Source organism: Entelurus aequoreus, linkage group LG04 (genome assembly GCF_033978785.1).
Source record: "Entelurus aequoreus isolate RoL-2023_Sb linkage group LG04, RoL_Eaeq_v1.1, whole genome shotgun sequence".
Taxonomy (NCBI): domain Eukaryota; kingdom Metazoa; phylum Chordata; class Actinopteri; order Syngnathiformes; family Syngnathidae; genus Entelurus; species Entelurus aequoreus.
The window spans coordinates 15,050,440-15,069,225 of NC_084734.1; the positions used below are offsets into that span (position 1 = coordinate 15,050,440).

General features: G+C 32.4%; 1 protein-coding gene across 8 annotated transcripts in view; it reads right to left on the reverse strand.

The window, feature by feature from the left end:
* The window catches only part of dlg3 (discs, large homolog 3 (Drosophila)), a 282,485-nt gene that overhangs the window by 203,045 nt on the left and 60,654 nt on the right, over positions 1 to 18,786 (reverse strand). For 6 of the 8 annotated variants that reach the window (XM_062044293.1, XM_062044294.1, XM_062044289.1 and 3 more), the window contains exon 2: positions 1,913 to 1,966. The exons of the other annotated variants lie outside the window; for them this stretch is intronic. In XM_062044293.1, the coding sequence (XP_061900277.1) occupies positions 1,913 to 1,966 (54 nt within the window). The remainder of the gene's footprint in view (positions 1 to 1,912; positions 1,967 to 18,786) is intronic. 8 annotated transcript variants of the gene reach the window in all.

Below are 18,786 nucleotides of genomic sequence, written 5' to 3' on the forward strand. Positions count from 1 at the left end.
AGTTTTTTTATTTACAAATGTGAAAACAATGTACATTTTACAGTACAATTCTGGCAACTGAGCTGCATTGTTGTTGTTTTTTTACCATAAAAAACAGCAGTACTATTTTTCCATTTACAGTAATATATACTACATTTCGTGGAAATTATTGCAACTTACTATATTTTTTTTTTTTTTTACAATTTATTTAAAAAAAAAATCTATTAATAAAATGCATAAAAATGTATTAATTCTTTCTATTTTGGAGAAAAAAAATACATGTACTCCATGTAATTGCAAATGATGTTAACTTAAATATTGTCTAATTATGCAAAAATATATTATGAAACATTCAAACCATTTTTTAAATAGAAATAAATACTAATAATAAAAGCAAGTTATCCATCAAAATTGTGCATTGTAAAAGTAGCAATAGATTTCATGGTCAAATTGTGAAATATACTGTGGTTTTTACAGCATTTTTCCCTAAATGAAAAACACTGTACTTTTTTTACTGTAATAAACTGTGGTGCTGTTTTGGCATTTACAGTAATACACCCAAAAATCTACACTTGTTGATTTGCGGTTAAAAAACAACAAAAAACTGGCAGCCCGTGTGCCAAAATTTTACTGTAAAATTGCAGTTGTTTTATTTACAAATATGAAAATGTTTTTAAATTTTGAAGTAGAATTCTGGCAACTGAGCTGCATTGTTGTTGTTTTTTACCATAAAAACAGCAGTACTGTTTTTCCATTTACAGTAATATACACTACATTTTGAGGTCAAATTATTGCAACTTACTATATATTTTTTTACAATTTACTTTAAAAAAAAATCTGCTAATAAAATGCATAAAAATGTATTAATTATTTCTATTTTGGGGGAAAAAAAATACATGTACTCCATGTAATTGCAAATGAAGTTAACTTAAATATTGTCTAATTATACAAAAATATATTATCAAATATTCAAACCATTTTTAAATAGAAATAAATACTAATAATAATTATTTCAAAGCAAGTTATGCATCAAATTGTGCAATGTAAAAGTAGCAATAGATTTCATGGTCAAATTGTGAAATTTACTGTGGTTTTTACAGCATTTTTCTCTAAATGAAAAAAACAGTACTTTTTTTTACTGTAATAAACTGTGGTGCCGTTTTGGCATTTACGGTAATACACCGAAAAATCTACACTTGTTGATTTACGGTAAAAAAAACAAAATAAACTGCCAAAATGTTACTGTAAAATTGCATTTTTTTTATTTACAGTAAAAAAAACAAATGTAAATTTTACAGTAAAATTGTGGCAACTGAGCTGCCTTTCTTTTTTACCATAAAAACAGCAGTACTGTTGTTCTATTTACAGTAATGTACACTAAAATTATTGCAACTTACCATATTTTTTTTTACTTTTTTTAAATTTTTAAATCTACTAAAAAAAATGCATAAACGATTGTGTAATAATAGTATTACACTGTTAGAAGCGGCCCTCTGGGGCCAAACATAACTGCCATGTGGCCCTCAGTGAAAAGCACTTGGACACCTCTGATGAACAGCATATTTCTCTGCTTTTGTCAAAGTGTCACTAAAAGAGCAACTGCACAACGCCGAGTCCTCACACACAAAAAATAAAAAAAAATAAAAATAAGAGGCAGGGTCAATGAGATAATGGATGTGGGTCCACATGGCAAACAGCATGTCGCTAGCAGGAGGAGGCCCTTTCATCCACACTCACACACACACACACACACACACACGAGTGGAAACAGAGGGAGTGTGAGCGAAAGAGATGGACACTGTACTGAGAGAGAGAGAGAGAGAGAGAGAGAGAGAGAGAGAGAGAGAGAGAGAGAGAGAGAGAGAGAGAGAGAGAGAGAGAGAGAGAGAGAGAGAGAGAGAGAGAGTAAAAGAGAGAGAGAACAGATACTTACATAAGGGCCTGCATCTAGTGAGTCTGCGTTGACAATGATGGGGGGAGGGTTGGCCTGTGAATATTAAGAGATACACATTATCTCATCGTATGAATGTGGCTGCACACACATACACACGCGCACACACAACACACACACACACACACACATTATTGTACTTCTTACCTTCTTGAGACCTGAGAAAAATGCCTACCTCTTTAGGACCACCCTTTCTAGATATATATAAAGATGTGTATTTACAACATTAATAATATATACATACTATGCAAATAGTATTTTTTGTTTGTAATCGGTTTTTAATCTTCATAATCAAGTTATTACAGTATGTCTCTATATACATTTTATTCATTTTTTTAAATTTCAATCAATTTTGGCCAAACGGGCACATTTTAATTTCTTACATACACTTGTTATTTCACATGTTGACCAGAGGGGGAGCACTTTTAAATCCGACACACAGTCAATTTGAAAAAAAAATCCCTCCTTTTTGGGACCACCCTCATTTTGATAGATTTCACCACCGGGGGTGCAAATGAGATCTCTATTTTTTGTTTTTTTGTAATGTGCTTAAGGCCGGACCACAGATAGCCCCTGTGCCGCACTTTGGGCAACCCAGCTGTAGAAGCTAACTGTTAATGGCCACTATAGTCTTAGTACCGTAGTGTATTTGTTCATCCTATGGTCACATACGGGACGCGGGTTGTCTTACGTCAGCGCCGGAAGTCGTAAAATCAGGGAAGTCCTTGGCAATGTTTACTTTTGTATGCACATTAAATTAACAAAAAAAAATCCTGACTTTGGAGCAATGTTCACGGACTCTAGTACTTGGCTCTCTATTAGATGCAATGGTTTTCCGTATTGGGACCATGATTTACATCCCAACTTGTTCCCACCTCCTCATATGGAAGCTACTTTTCCTCGTTGATGTCTCAAGAAGGGTAGAAATACAAGAACACACACATATACGTTATTGCATGAGAGTGAAATGATGGGAAGAGTCCCCTCGGTGGAAGGATGCTGGGAAGGTGTGAGGGCTGACGATGAGGACTGGGGCTGAGAGACCGCCGCTTTGTTCGGCAACACGGCCAGATATCGGGTGGGGCAATGAATAATGCAAAATGAGATGGAAAAATAGTAATGTGGCGACTGTTTGACACACTGGAGGAATAACACCTAGCACGCGTATTTGCCACACCACTTGTCCCTACTGGATTGTTGTCAAATGCAAACTAAGTCTAAAAACATTCATGGCAACAGTAATAACAATAAAGTGCAGGAGGTCACACTCAAAAAAAGAAAATACAACAATTACAAATCTACACTTTGATTCTATTGTCGTGACTTTGCTGCAGGAATTAATAAATCATTTTACACCCCAAAAAACAATTTGACAAGAAAAACCTTGTTAAATTACAAGAAAAAAATGCAAGTTTACAACAAGAAAAATGGGGATTTTATGGGAATAAAATAAAGTCTGGGATTTGCAAAATTAAAATAATATTAAAGAATATTAAGACAAAAATATTTGAATAGAACAAAGACAAATGTGTAATATTGACAAAAAAAGGTGACGTTTTTCACAGCACATTTGTAATTATAAAAAAAAGATGATTAATTTATGAGATTAACATGAAGTCATAATGTAACTATAATAAATAATTGACTAAATGGATTAAATGCAAAAAAAAAAAAATTATTGTTATAGTTGTAGTATCATAATTAAAAAAATAGACCAAATATTAGCATAGTTTTTTAATAAATATAACTAAACAAGAATACATGTGCAAGAATGTGCTGTGATCATACAATTAAAAGAAATAGTGCTAGGATTAGAACATGCAAGTTTACTACAAGAAAAATTATGATTTTATGAGAATAAAATAAAGTCTGGGTTTTGCAAAAATAAAATAATATTAAGACAAAAAAATTTGAATTGAACAAAGACAAATGTGTAATATTGACAAAAAAAGGTGACATTTTTCACAGCACATTTGTAATATTTGTAATTATAAAAAAGATGATTAATTTATGAGATTAACATGAACTCATCATTTAATTTTAATAAATAAGTGACTAAATGGATTAAATGCTAACTAAATTTTTTTGCTATAGTTGTAGTATCATAATTTTAAAAATAGACCAAATATTCGCATAGTTTTTTAATAAATATAACTAAACAAGAATAAATGTGCAAGAATGTGTTGTGATCATACAATTAAAAGAAAAAGTGCTAGGATTAGAACATGCAAGTTTACTACAAGAACAATGACGATTTTATGAGAATAAAATAAAGTCTGGATTTTGCAAAAATAAAACAATTTTACAGAATAATAAGACAAAAAGATTGGAATTGAACAAAACCAAATTTGTAATATTGACAAAAAAGGTGACATTTTTCATAGCACATTTGTAATATTTTTAATTATAAAAAAAGATGATTAATTTACGAGATTACCATGAAGTCATAATTTAATTTTAATAAATAATTGACTAAATGGATTAAATGCTAACAAATAATTTTTTGTTATAGTTGTACTATCATAATTTTAAAAATAGACCAAATATTCGCAAAGTTTTTTAATAAATATAACTAAACAAGAATAAATGTGCAAGAATGTGTTGTGATCATACAACTAAAAGAAAAAGTTCTAGGATTAGAACATGCAAGTTTACTACAAGAACAATGACGATTTTATGAGAATAAAATAAGGTCTGGATTTTGCAAAAATAAAATAATTTTACAGAATAATAAGACAAAAAGATTGGAATTGAACAAAACCAAATTTGTAATATTGACAAAAAAAGTTGACATTTTTCACAGCACATTTGTAATATGTGTAATGATAAAAAAAAGAGGAATTTATGAGATTAACATGAAGTCATAATTTAACTATAATAAATAAGTGAATGCATGGACTAAATGCTAAAAAAATATTTATTGTTATAGTATAATAATTAAAAAAATAGACCAAATATTAGCATGTTTTTTTTAATAAATATAACTAAACAAGAATAAATGTGCAAGAATGTGTTGTGATCATACAACTAAAAGAAAAAGTTCTAGGATTAGAACATGCAAGTTTACTACAAGAACAATGACGATTTTATGAGAATAAAATAAAGTCTGGGTTTTGCAAAAGTAAAATAATATTAAAGAATACTAAGACAAAAAGATTTGAATCGAACAAAGACAAATTTGTAATATTGACAAAAAAAGGTGACATTTTTCACAGCACATTTGTAATATTTGTAATGATAAAAAAAAATATTAACTTATGAGATTAACATGAAGTCATTATTTAACTATAATAAATAAGTGACTAAATGGATTAAATGCTAAAAAAATATTTATTGTTATACTTGTAGTATCATAATTTAAAAAATAGACCAAATATTAGCATAGTTTTATAATAAATATAACTAAACAAGAATAAATGCGCAAGAATGTGTTGTGATCATACGACTAAAAGAAAAAGTGCTAGGATTAGAACATGCAAGTTTACTACAAGAACAATGACAATTTTATGAGAATAAAATAAAGTCTGGATTTTGCAAAAATAAAATAAGTTTACAGAATAATAAGACAACAAGACTGGAATTGAACAAAACCAAATTTGTAATATTGACAAAAAAAGGTGACATTTTTCACAGCACATTTGTAATATTTGTAATTATAAAAAAAGATGATTAATTTATGAAATTAACATGAAGTCATAATTTAACTATAATAAATAAGTGAATACATGGATTAAATGCTAAAAAAATATTTATTGTTATAGTATCATAATTAAAAAAATAGACCAAATATTAGCATGTTTTTTTTAAATAAATATAACTAAACAAGAATAAATGTGCAAGAATGTACTGTGTCATACAACTAAAAGAAAAAGTTCTAGGATTAGAACATGCAAGTTTACTACAAGAACAATGATGATTTTATGAGAATAAAATAAAGTCTGGGTTTTGCAAAAGTAAAATAATATTAAAGAATACTAAGACAAAAAGATTTGAATCGAACAAAGACAAATTTGTAATATTGACCAAAAAACGTGACATTTTTCACAGCACATTTGTAATATGTGTAATGATAAAAAAGATGATTAATTTATGAGATGAACATGAAGTCATAATTTAACTATAATAAATAAGTGACTAAATGGATTAAATGCTAAAAAAATATATTTATTGTTATAGTTGTACTATCATAATTTAAAAAATAGACCAAATATTAGCATTTTTTTTAAATAAATATAACTAAACAAGAATAAATGAGCAAGAATGTGTTGTGATCATACAACTAAAAGAAAAAGTGCTAGGATTAGAACATGCAAGTTTACTACAAGAAAAATGAAGATTTTATGAGAATAAAATCAAGTCTGGGATTTGCAAAAATAAAACAATATTAAAGAATATTTAGACAAAAATATTTGAATTGAACAAAGACAAATGTGTAATATTGACAAAAAAAGGTGACATTTTTCACAGCACATTTGTAATATTTGTAATTATAAAAAAAAATGATTAATTTACGAGATTAACATGAAGTCATATTTTAACTATAATAAATAATTGACTAAATGCTAAATAATTATTTATTGTTATAGTCGTAGTAGCATCATTAAAAAAATAGACCAAATATTATCATAGTTTTATAATAAATATAACTAAACAAGAATAAATGTGCAAGAATTGATTGTGATCATACAACTAAAAGAAAAAGTGCTAGGATTTCAGTACAAGAAAAACATGTTTTCAAGTTGTAAGAATACCAGAAAATATTTGGTAATTTTACAAAACCCCAAAAGCAGTGAAGTTGGCACGTTGTGTAAATGGTAAATAAAAACAGAATACAATGATTTGCAAATCCTTTTCAACTTATATTCCATTAAATAGTCTGCAAAGACAGGATATTTCATGTTCACACTGAGAAACTTCTTTTTTTTTTTTCAAATATTAGCTCATGTGGAATTTGATGCCTGCAACATGTTTTAAAAAACTGGCAAAAGTGGCAAAAAATACTGATAAAGTTGAGGAATGCTCATCAAACACTTATTTGGAACATCCCACAGGTGAACAGGCTAATTGGGAACAGGTGGGTGCCATGATTGGGTATAAAAGCAGCTTCCATGAAATGCTCAGTCATTCACAAACAAGGATGGGGCGAGGGTCACCACTTTGTCAACAAATGCGTGAGCAAATTGTCAAACAGTTTAAGAACAACATTTCTCAACCAACTATTGCAAGGAATTTAGGGATTTCACCATCTACGGTCCGTAATATCATGAAAAGTTTCAGAGAATCTGGAGAAATCACTGCACGTAACATTGAATGCCCGTGACCTTGGATCCCTCAGGTGGTACTGCATCAAAAAGCGAGATCAGTGTGTAAAGGATATCACCACATGGGCTCAGGAACACTTCAGAAAATCACTGTCAATAACTACAGTTGGTCTCTACATCTGTAAGTGCAAGTTAAAACTCTACCATTCAAAGCCAAAGCCATTTATCAACAACACCCAGAAACGCCGCCGGCTTCGCTGGGCCCGAGCTCACCTAAGATGGACTGATGCAAAGTGTAAAAGTGTTCTGTGGTCTGACAAGTCCACCTTTTAAATTGTTTTTGGAAACTATGGACAAAGAGGAAAAGAACCATCCGGATTGTTCTAGGAGCAAAGTTGAAAATCCAGCATCTGTGATGTTATGGGGGTGTATTAGTGCCCAAGACATGGGTAACTTACACATCTGTGAAGGCACCATTAATGCTGAAAGGTACATACAGATTTTGGAGCAACATATGTTCCCATCCAAGCAACGTTACCATGGACGCCCCTGCTTATTTCAGCAAGACAATGCCAAACCATGTGTTACAACAGCGTGGCTTCGTAGTAAAAGACTGCAGGTACTAGACTGGCCTGCCTGTAGTCCAAACCTGTCTACCATTGATGATGTGTGGTGCAATATGAAGGCTAAAATAGCAGAAGGGAGACTGTTGAACAACTTAAGCTGTACATCAAGCAAGAATGGGAAATATTTCCACATGAAAAGCTTCAAAATTTGGTGTTTGTGGTGTCGTCGTTGATTGTTACTCATGTTATGTATACAATATGTCACACACTCACACACAAGTGCATTAAGAGCAAGGTTCAGTCAGCCAGAAAGCAAATTATGCTGGCGCTCAAGTCAAGTTGAAATGGAGGAGGAGGAGGAAGAGGAAGAGGAGTTGGACACGCTTGCACTAAGATGTCTTTTCCAAAAATAGTTTAAAAAACCCCACTGTTTAATTCAAAGCTGATGTTAACACACACACACACACACACACACACAAACACACACACACACACACACTCACTGAAACATAATGACATAACTAAATATTGGTCCTATATTCCTAAATGATAAATAAAGTTGCAATATTCCAAGGAGAAAATCATAAATTGATTAGAATAATGTCGCAAAATTACAAGACAAATGATGTCATTTATCGAGAATGCATTTGAAAAACTGTAATTTTACTCAAATAATGTCGCAATAGAAGAAGAAAAAAATGTATCAAAATAAAGTTGTACTCTAACAAAAATTATGTTAAATAACTGTGGTTTCCCAAAAATAATTAATTACCATGAATTCTGAATTTTTCCTACACTTTGACCCCTGAGGCTTATAAAGACAGTGCGGCTAATTTATGGACTTTTCTTTGCCATATTAAAAATAGTTTGGGAAAAACAACAACAAGCAAAGACATGAATTTTGAATTTACCATGAATTGATTAACGTGGACTTAAACAAGTTGAAAAACCTATTGGGGTGTTACCATTTAGTGGTCAATTGTACGGAACATGTACTGTACTGTGCAATCTACTAATAAGAGTTTCAATCAAATCAATCAGACACTGATAACGCGTGTTATTGTTTGTGCTATGGCGCCATCTTTTGGGCAATTCTGCTCACTGCAGGTGCTGCAGTGTCCTTCCATTTAGTGCTTTCAAACGGAAGTGCCGTTCAGTCTTCTAGCCGTCAATAGCGTTTCTACTCGTATGGAATTTTCATTTTTAACTCCAAGCAACTTTTGTAAGTTTTACAATATAACTACAACTGTTTGTACTTACTAAACCGTCCCATCTGTGATGTCTGTAGGAGTGTTGTCATGCATACACCGTTTTGGAAACAATTAAAGTATGTGAATAGTATATATCGTATATCGTACAATGAATATGTATATATATATATATATATATATATATATATATATATATATATATATATATATATATATATATATATATATATATATATATATATACGTATATATATATATACATATATATATATATATATATATATATATATATATATATATATATATATATATATATATATATATATACATATATATATATATATATATATATATATATATATATATATATATATATATATATATATATATATATATATATATATATATATATATATATACGTATATATATATATATATATATATATATATACGTATATATATATATATATATATGTATATATATATATATATATATATATATATATATATATATATATATATATATATATATATATATATATATATGCAGCTTAATATATGGAACAATATATTTCCCCCTCAAATGTAGTGGTGCGACCTACTGTATATACCGATGCGTTCAATAGTCCGGAAAATACGGTTGAATTAATTTTCTATCTTGCAGACACATTTACAATTATTTGTGAAATGAGCAGTTATTTTATGAGAATAAATTCATAGCAAAACAAAAACTTAAAAAAATCACTCCAACAGCGCGGAACTCTGCCAGGCTAAAAAGTCCTGAATCCAGACGGTGAGCCGGATCATCCCCAAAATGTAATCCCTCGTTCTTTATCCCATTCATGACATTTCCTCAAAGTTTCGTCAAAAACTGCCAACTAAATAACTAAATAAGTAACTGCATAAATAACTGACTAAATAAAAAAACGACATAAATAACTGACTAACTAAACAACTAACTAACTAAGTAAATAACTAACTACATAAATAACTGACTAACTGAACTAACTAACTACATGAATAACTGACAAACTAAATACCTTACTAACTAAATAACTGACTAAATAATTAACTAACTAAATAACTGACTACATAAATAACTAACTCCATAACTGACTAACTTAATAACCCACTAACTAAATAACTGACTAACTAAATAACTAACTACATAAATAACTAACTACATAACTGAATAACTAAATAATGCACTAACTAAATAACTGACTAACTAAATAACAAACTAACTAAATAACTAACTGACTCACTAAATAACTAACTAATTAAATAACTAACTGGAAAACTAAATACAGAAAAAAACTAAATAACTAACCACATACATAACCAACTAAGTAAATAACAAACTAAGTACATAACTACATAAATAACTGAATAACTAAATAAATAACTGACAAACTGAATTACTAACTAAATAACTAACTAACTACATAAATAACTGACTAACTGAACTAACTAACTATATGAATAACTGACTAATTAAATAACTGAGTAATTAAATAACTGTCTAACTAAATAACCAACTACATAAATAAATAACTGAATAACTAAATAACTTACTAACTAAATAACTCACTACATAAATAACAGACTAACTATATAACCAACTAACTAAATGACTAACTACATACATAACCAACTAACTAAATAACTAACACCATACATAACATACTAATAACTAACTAACTAAATAACTAACTACACTAATAACTGACTAACTAAATAACAAACAAAATAAACAACTAACCACATAGATAACCTACTAACTAAATAACTAAATAGTTAAATACATAAATAACTAACCACATATATAACTAACTAAATAGTTAACTACATAAATAACTGAATAACTAAATAAATAACTGAATAACTACATAAATAACAGATTAACTAAATAACCAGCTACACAGATAACTAACTAAATAACAAATTTAGTAAATAACTAACTACACAAATAACTGACTAACTAAATAACTAACTACATAGATAACTAAATAACCAACTTAGTAAATAACTAACTACATGCATAACTGACTAACTAAACAACTAACTACATAGATAACTGACTCATTAAATAACTAACTACATAAATAACTGACTAACTAAAACTAACTACATAGATAACTGACTCACTAAATAACTAACTTACTAAATTACTAACTACATAAATAACTGACTAACTAAATAACTAACTACATAGATAACTGACTCACTAAATAACTAACTACATAAACAATTGACTAACTAACTGACTAAATAAATAAATAAATAACTAATTACATACACAATTGACTAACTAACTAACTGACTAAATAACTAACTGCATAAATAAGTAACTAATACTGGTGATCACAAAACCTTGTAATGGAGGAAAAAAACAAATAATGGGAATAAAGTTGTTACATTACAATAAAACTGTCATCTAACAAGAATAAAAGTGTGTCATTTTACACGAATAACTGTGCAATATTCCAGAAAGAAAGAAAGTGAATAGAATGAGAATGAAGTAGAAAAGATGATTAGTAGATCAGTGCAGATGTGCCACAGATGCTGGCGTCTACCCCCCATTCTACTCCCATCACGTGTGCACCCAGGGGGTTGAGGTCAGGGCACCAGAGGGACTGACCCTGCTAGAAAGGCCCCACATGAACATGATGACCGAGGGCCAACTACTTCAGGAATGTGGAATGCAAAGCAAGGAATCTAAAAAAATATTTCTGCCAGACCTGTACTCTGCATGTTTTACAAATGGAATACAACTACGCACTTGTCCAACGTTCGAGATGGCAAATCACACAAAATGACATCACGGTTAGGTGGCTGCACAAGAGGGTTCAGTGGTCCACAATCTTTGTCTCAGCGGGTGGAGGCGGGACTTTGAACGCTGCAGCTTATAAAACGGTGCAGCTAATTTATGGATTTGTATTCGCAGACGGCAACAATGCAAATAGTTTTATAAAAAACAACAAGCATGTACACTGATAAGGTGCTGCAGTGTCCTTATATTTAGCGCTTTCAACCGGAAGTAGAAGTGCCGTGCCGTCTTCTAGCCGTCCATAGCGTTTCTACTCGTACGAATTCCTCATTCATCATTCCGAGCGACGTTTGTAAGTTTTACAATATAACTAAAACTGTTTATACCCGCTAAAGCGTCCCGCGTGTTGATGTCTGTAGGCGTGTTTTCACGCATATTTCTATGGGCTATCTTAATGTAACGAAGATAGCGTTGTTAGCATTAGCTAACTTGCTAGCACGTTGTCAGATTCTGCTGGTGTTGAACCCCCAAGATGCATTTTTGCCGTAATGCCCTAAAAAAATAGACCAACATCTGCGGCAAGAACATGCTTTGAGCCAGTGAAAGGTTGTACATTTTGACGAGAAATGTACTTTACAGTCATTTCAAACGCAACATAAAAAAAAAAGATTTCCTGCCATATAGCCTGGCTAAATGCTGTGTCATATATACCGTTTAATGTTTTGATATACAAACTCCACAGCCATGTACATCAATATGAGTGTTGGACAAATGTAATATACATTTCGCACCTTTTTTGGTGATACAGGGCTCAAATTTAACCACGGCAACCGCGGCAACTGCCACGACCGCCCTCGCCATTTGCCGTAATGCCCTAAAAAAATAGACCAACATCTGCGGCAAGAACATGCTTTGAGCCAGTGAAAGGTTGTACATTTTGACGAGAAATGTACTTTATAGTCATTTCAAATGCAACTTTAAAAAAAATGATTTCCTGCCATATAGCCTAGCTAAATGCTGTGTCATATCTACTGTGTAATGTTTTGATATACAAACTCCACAGCCATGTACATTAATATAAATGTTGGACAAATGTAATATACATTTCGCACTTTTTTTGGTGATACAGGGCTTGAATTTAACCGCGGCAACTGCCACGACCGCCCTCGTCATTTGCCGTAATGCACTAAAAAATAGACCAACATCTGCGGCAAGAACATGCCTTGACCGCCCTTGACTTTGTACTTGTTAATGGACTAGGGATGTAACAATCAACGGTATAATGATAATTTGCGATAAAATTCCAGATGGTTAGTAATACCGTCTTATTTTTTCATTGCCGAAACCCCGTCATTTATTAATGCATTTTAGGCAACACGAAGTGAAAATCATGGCGGACTAACTACACGGACTTTGCTGCGGAGATTTTTCCTCGGAGTAAACGGAGCCAAGCGCTTGGTTTAAAATAATTTTCCCTCGCTTCCTGTCGTGCGTTTAAGAGCGCATTGCTGTGTTTAGATGGAGACAGGTGTGGACAATATGGGAGACACTTGTCCCCACACTAAAAGTTTAGAGCCAAGGAGAAAACAATTTGATGTTGCTTTTATTTTCTCAAAACAGCGTCCATCAGCTGCTGTGACGGAAAATTAATGAGGTGAGGAAACATGCAGCAGGTGATGTGTCGTGAACGTTGTCACAACTTCTATTATAAAGTCTTTACTTTGTTGACTCACTCCTCCTTTATTTAACTGCAAACTGTTTTGGTGTTCAAATAACATCAATACTAGCTCAAATGTTTTGTCATCTCATCGAATTGAAGGAAGGTTGTGAAGATTGTGTATTCGATGTGCGAGGTGTCACTCCTGTTTTGTTTTTGTTGGCCAAACTGTTGCACTGAACTACATGGTGTTGTTGGAGAAGAACACATCTTGTTTATTAGACTTCATCTTCATTAGCCAAACTGCTTTGTGTTTTATTTTGACATCAAAAAGTAAACACCATGTTTTTTTTTTTACATTACTTGTGGTTTTTTCATGTCACATTTACCAGTTGCAGGGAAAACAGGAACCAGGAAACAGGCAACAGGAAACATTCATCGAGCCCTGACTGGAGGGCGAGGCAGGCATAAATAGCAGCCAGCTGATTGACAACAGGTGTGGACAGGCTGCCAATCAGCGGCAGGTGAAGGGAAACAGCGCCCAGGGAGACAAGCAGGAAATAAGAGCCCCGATAGGAAATAAACAGCAACTAAGGACACACAACCAGATACTTTTTATAAATAAAGGGAACCACAAAAAAATGTCATTATTGGCTTTATTTGAACAAAAAATCTTAGGGTACATGAAACATATGTTTATTATTGTAATTTAGTCCTTAAATAAAATAGTGAACATACTAGACAACTTGTCTTTTAGTAGTAAGTAAACAAACAAAGACTCCTAATTAGTCTGCTGACGTATGCAGTAACATATTGTGTAATTTATCTACCTATTATTTTATACACATTATGAGGGACAAACTGTAAACATTGATTATTAATCTACTTGTTTATTTACTGTTAATATCTGCTTATTTTCTGTTTTAACATGTTCTATCTACACTTCTGTTCAAATGTAATAATCACTTATTCTTCTCTTGTTTGATACTTTACATTAGTTTTGGATGATACCACACATTTAGGTATCGATCCGATACCAAGTAGTTACAGGATCATAATTTAAGTCATCATGTTTTCAATAATGAGTTTATAAACGTACATTTTTAAAAAAACAAGGAAGATTTTGTGACGATAAAAAATATCGATGTAATCATAGTAGTAACGGTCTTGTACTTGGCATCATTACAGTGGATGTCAGGTGCAGATGCACGTTTGTTTACATTGTTACGCCGGTGAGCTATTGTATCCTCCTACGGTGTGTAGTAAAGCATGTTTAGCTATTCCTCGCCCTGCAGTGATAATGGTACTTGTAAGAAACTTACTTTTTTTTGTTGCCATTAGTGATTTAGAAGTAGCTAAAACACTCCAGACTGTGGATGGACATTAGCTAGCTCGCTAGCCATGTCTTAAATGACCTCTTCCAGTGTTATAACGTCACCTTTATCTTTATGCGTCCGTACTCCCTTTTCTGTCTACACGCTGTGTCTGCTTGTAAGTACTCTGTGTGAGTGCGCTGCCGAACATGCTCCTCTCCTCGTAAAACCGGCAATGTGACGACGCGCCGTCATAACCGGGAACCGGTACTTTTCAAACAGAGTATTTTTTATTCGTTAGTACGGCGATACTATACCAGTACCGGTATACGATGCTATGCGGAGGTGTACTTATAACTATTTTACCGACAAATGATACTATTTATAGTCACGGCGGCGAGTGGGGGAGGGAAAGTATTTGAGAAGCTCCGCTTTAGCGACGTCAACATGAGGATGGAACTATATTGCGTAATAGGGGACCAGGTCAGTAAGCAAATCCAAAACAGCAGTCTTATCCCATTCCGCCGTAAGCCGGCTGTCTTGATCCGGCATAACAAACAAACAGAAAGGAATATAATCTGAACACAAGTAATCTCAACATGCGGTTGTTCAACCCAAGTACCTGGGATTAGACCGGATTACTCTCAATCCTGGGCAGGGTCACCTAGTCCTGCTTCTTCGGTACTTCCCCAGGAGGAAACACAGAGTCCCGTCCCCCCCCCCCCCAAACCGTGCATATTCTGTGCCAGAGTAAGACCACCCGGGGGTCAAATAGCAATAGACAGTATCTGGATAATCCCTTGATGGGAAGTAGGTGAAGGATTACGGAGGTCAAGTCCGCTTGAACATGTGCCGAGTCTACTTTAATGTTCACCAGGAGAATTAATGGTGGGACAATGATCAAGATAAGTGCAAATGTCTGCTTGCGACAATCTGACGCAGTTGGAAAGTGTGAGAAATGGAGTGATTCCTCTGCAGAAAAGGGGGTCAAAGTGAAAGGACTAGAACCGACTCTTCAGCAACACCTGCTGGACAAAGGAGTGGATTCAAGATCTGGGATAGACCATGATTGAAAAGATGCCAAAACACTACACATATCGTTCTGTACTACTTTCTATTTATGAGTCTAATCTACACATAATAATATGTCAATTGTCAAACCAACTGAACCTTACAAAGTCTGCCTAGCAACACCTGACCAGGAATTAAACACTTTTAGAATTAATTCTGTTTCGGTTAAATAACAAAATATGTTATCTTCTATGCCATTTTCTTCGATGGCTTATGGAACACACAAAGTCTGCCTAGCAACACCTGACCAGGAATTAAACACTTTTAAAATTAATTCTGTTTCGGCTAAATAACAAAACATGTTATCTTCTATGCCATTTTCTTTGAGGGCTTATGGAACACACAAAGTCTGCCTAGCAACACCTTACCAGGAATTAAACACTTTTAGAATTAATTTTGTTTTGGCTAAATAACAAAACATGTTATCTTCTATGTTATTTTCTTCAATGGCTTATGGAACACACAAAGTCTGCCTAGCAACACCTGACCAGGAATTAAACACTTTCAGAATGAATTCTGTTTCGGTTAAATAACAAAACATGTTATCTTCTATGCCATTTTCTTCGATGGCTTATGGAACACACAAAGTCTGCCCAGCAACACCTGACTAGGAATTAAACACTTTTAAAATTAATTCTGTTTCGGCTAAATAACAAAACGTGTTATCTTCTATGCCATTTTCTTTGAGGGCTTATGGAACACACAAAGTCTGCCTAGCAACACCTGACCAGGAATTAAACACTTTTAGAATTAATTTTGTTTTGGCTAAATAACAAAACATGTTATCCTCTATGTTATTTTCTTCGATGGTTTATGGAACACACAAAGTCTGCCTAGCAACATCTGACCAGGAATGAAACACTTTTAGAATTATTTCTGTTTCGGCTAAATAATAAAACATGTTATCCTCTATGTTATTTTCTTCGATGGTTTATGGAACACACAAAGTCTGCCTAGCAACACCTGACCAGGAATTAAACACTTTTAGAATTAATTATGTTTCAGCTAAATGACAAAATATGTTATCTCCTATGCCATTTTCTTCGATGGTTTATGGAACACACAAAGTCTGCCTAGCAACACCTGACCAGGAATTGAACACTTATAGAATTAACTATGTTTCAGCTAAATAACAAAATATGTTATCTTTTATGCCATTTTCTTCGATGGCTTATGGAACACACAAAGTCTGCCTAGCAACACCTGACCAGGAATTAAACACTTTTAAAATTAATTCTGTTTCGACTAAATAACAAAACATGTTATCTTCTATGCCATTTTCTTCTATTGCTTATGGAACACACAAAGTCTGCCTAGCAACACCTGACCAGGAATTAAACACTTTTCGAATTAATTCTGTTTCGGCTAAATAACAAAACATGTTATCCTCTATGTTATTTTCTTCGAGGGCTTATGGAACACACAAAGTCTGCCGAGCAACACCTGACCAGGAATTGAACACTTTTAGAATTATTTCTGTTTCGGCTAAATAACAAAACATGTTATCTTCTCTGAAATGTTCTTCAATGGCTTATGGGACACACAAAGTCTGCCTAGCAACACCTATCCAGGAATTGAACACTTATAGAATTAATTATGTTTCGGCTAAATAACAAAACGTGTTATCTTCTATGCCATTTTCTTCGATGGCTTATGGAACACACAAAGTCTGCCTAGCAACACTTGACTAGGAATGAAACACTTTTAGAATTAATTTTGTTTCGGCTAAATAACAAAACATGTTATCTTCTATGCCATTTTCTTCGAGGGGTTATGGAACACACAAAGTCTGCCTAGCAACACCTGACCAGGAATTGAACACTTTTAGAATAATTTCTGTTTCGGCTAAATAACAAAATATGTTATCTTCTATGCCATTTTCTTCGATGGTTTATGGAACACACAAACTCTGCCTAGCAACAAATGTCAGGAGAACAGGAAATAAACCGTTTTTTACAAGAACTCTCCTGATGCTCACTATCATTTTTACTTTCATTTCAGTTTTGTAATTTTGTGTTGAATGACAAATCATTTAGGTTGACTTGTTGTTGTGAATATAAATGATTTCATTGGCCTAATATTAATATTATTAGCTGGGACTGAGCCCTATAAAATCTGCATAGCAACACGGGGTGAATGTGTCACGTGACCAGGAAATAAACACTTTCTACAATAATTATGTTAATGCCAAGTAGAAATTCATTTTTAAATTGCAGTTGTTTTGTAGTGAATGATACATTTTAGGTTGAAGTGTATCAATGATTTATTTGTTTCATTTGCTGTCCTATAAAGTTCGCCTAGCAACACGTGGTACATTCTTTTTACAAGAATTATGTTCATGCTAAACAGCAAGTTATTTTCTTAATTTCAGTTGTTTTCTAGTCAATGAGAAACGATTGAGGTGTTTACGAATTATACATTATTTCCTTAGCCTACTATTAAGGAACAGCTGTGACTGAGCCCTATAACGTCTGCCTAGCAACATGGGGTGAATGTGTCACGTGACCAGGAAATAAATACTTTCTACAATAATTATGTTAATACTAAGTAGAATACATTTTTTGAATTGCAGTTGTTTTGTAGTAAATGATACATTTTTTAGGTTTACATGTTTACTTGAAAATAAAATATTAAATTGGCATAATAAGGAACAGCTGTGACTGAGCCCTATAAAGTCTGCCTAGCAACATGGGGTGAATGTGTCAAGTGACCAGGAAATAAATACTTTCTACAATAATTATGTTAATACTAAGTAGAATTAATTTTTAAATTGCAGTTGTTTTGTAGTAAATGATACATTATTTAGGTTTACATGTTTACTTGAAAATAAAATATTAAATTGGCATAATAAGGAACAGCTGTGACTGAGCCCTATAAAGTCTGCCTACCTACCTAAGGTATATATATATATATATATATATATATATATATATATATATAAAAGTCTGCCTACCTACCTAAGGTATATATATATATATATATATATATATATATATATATATATATA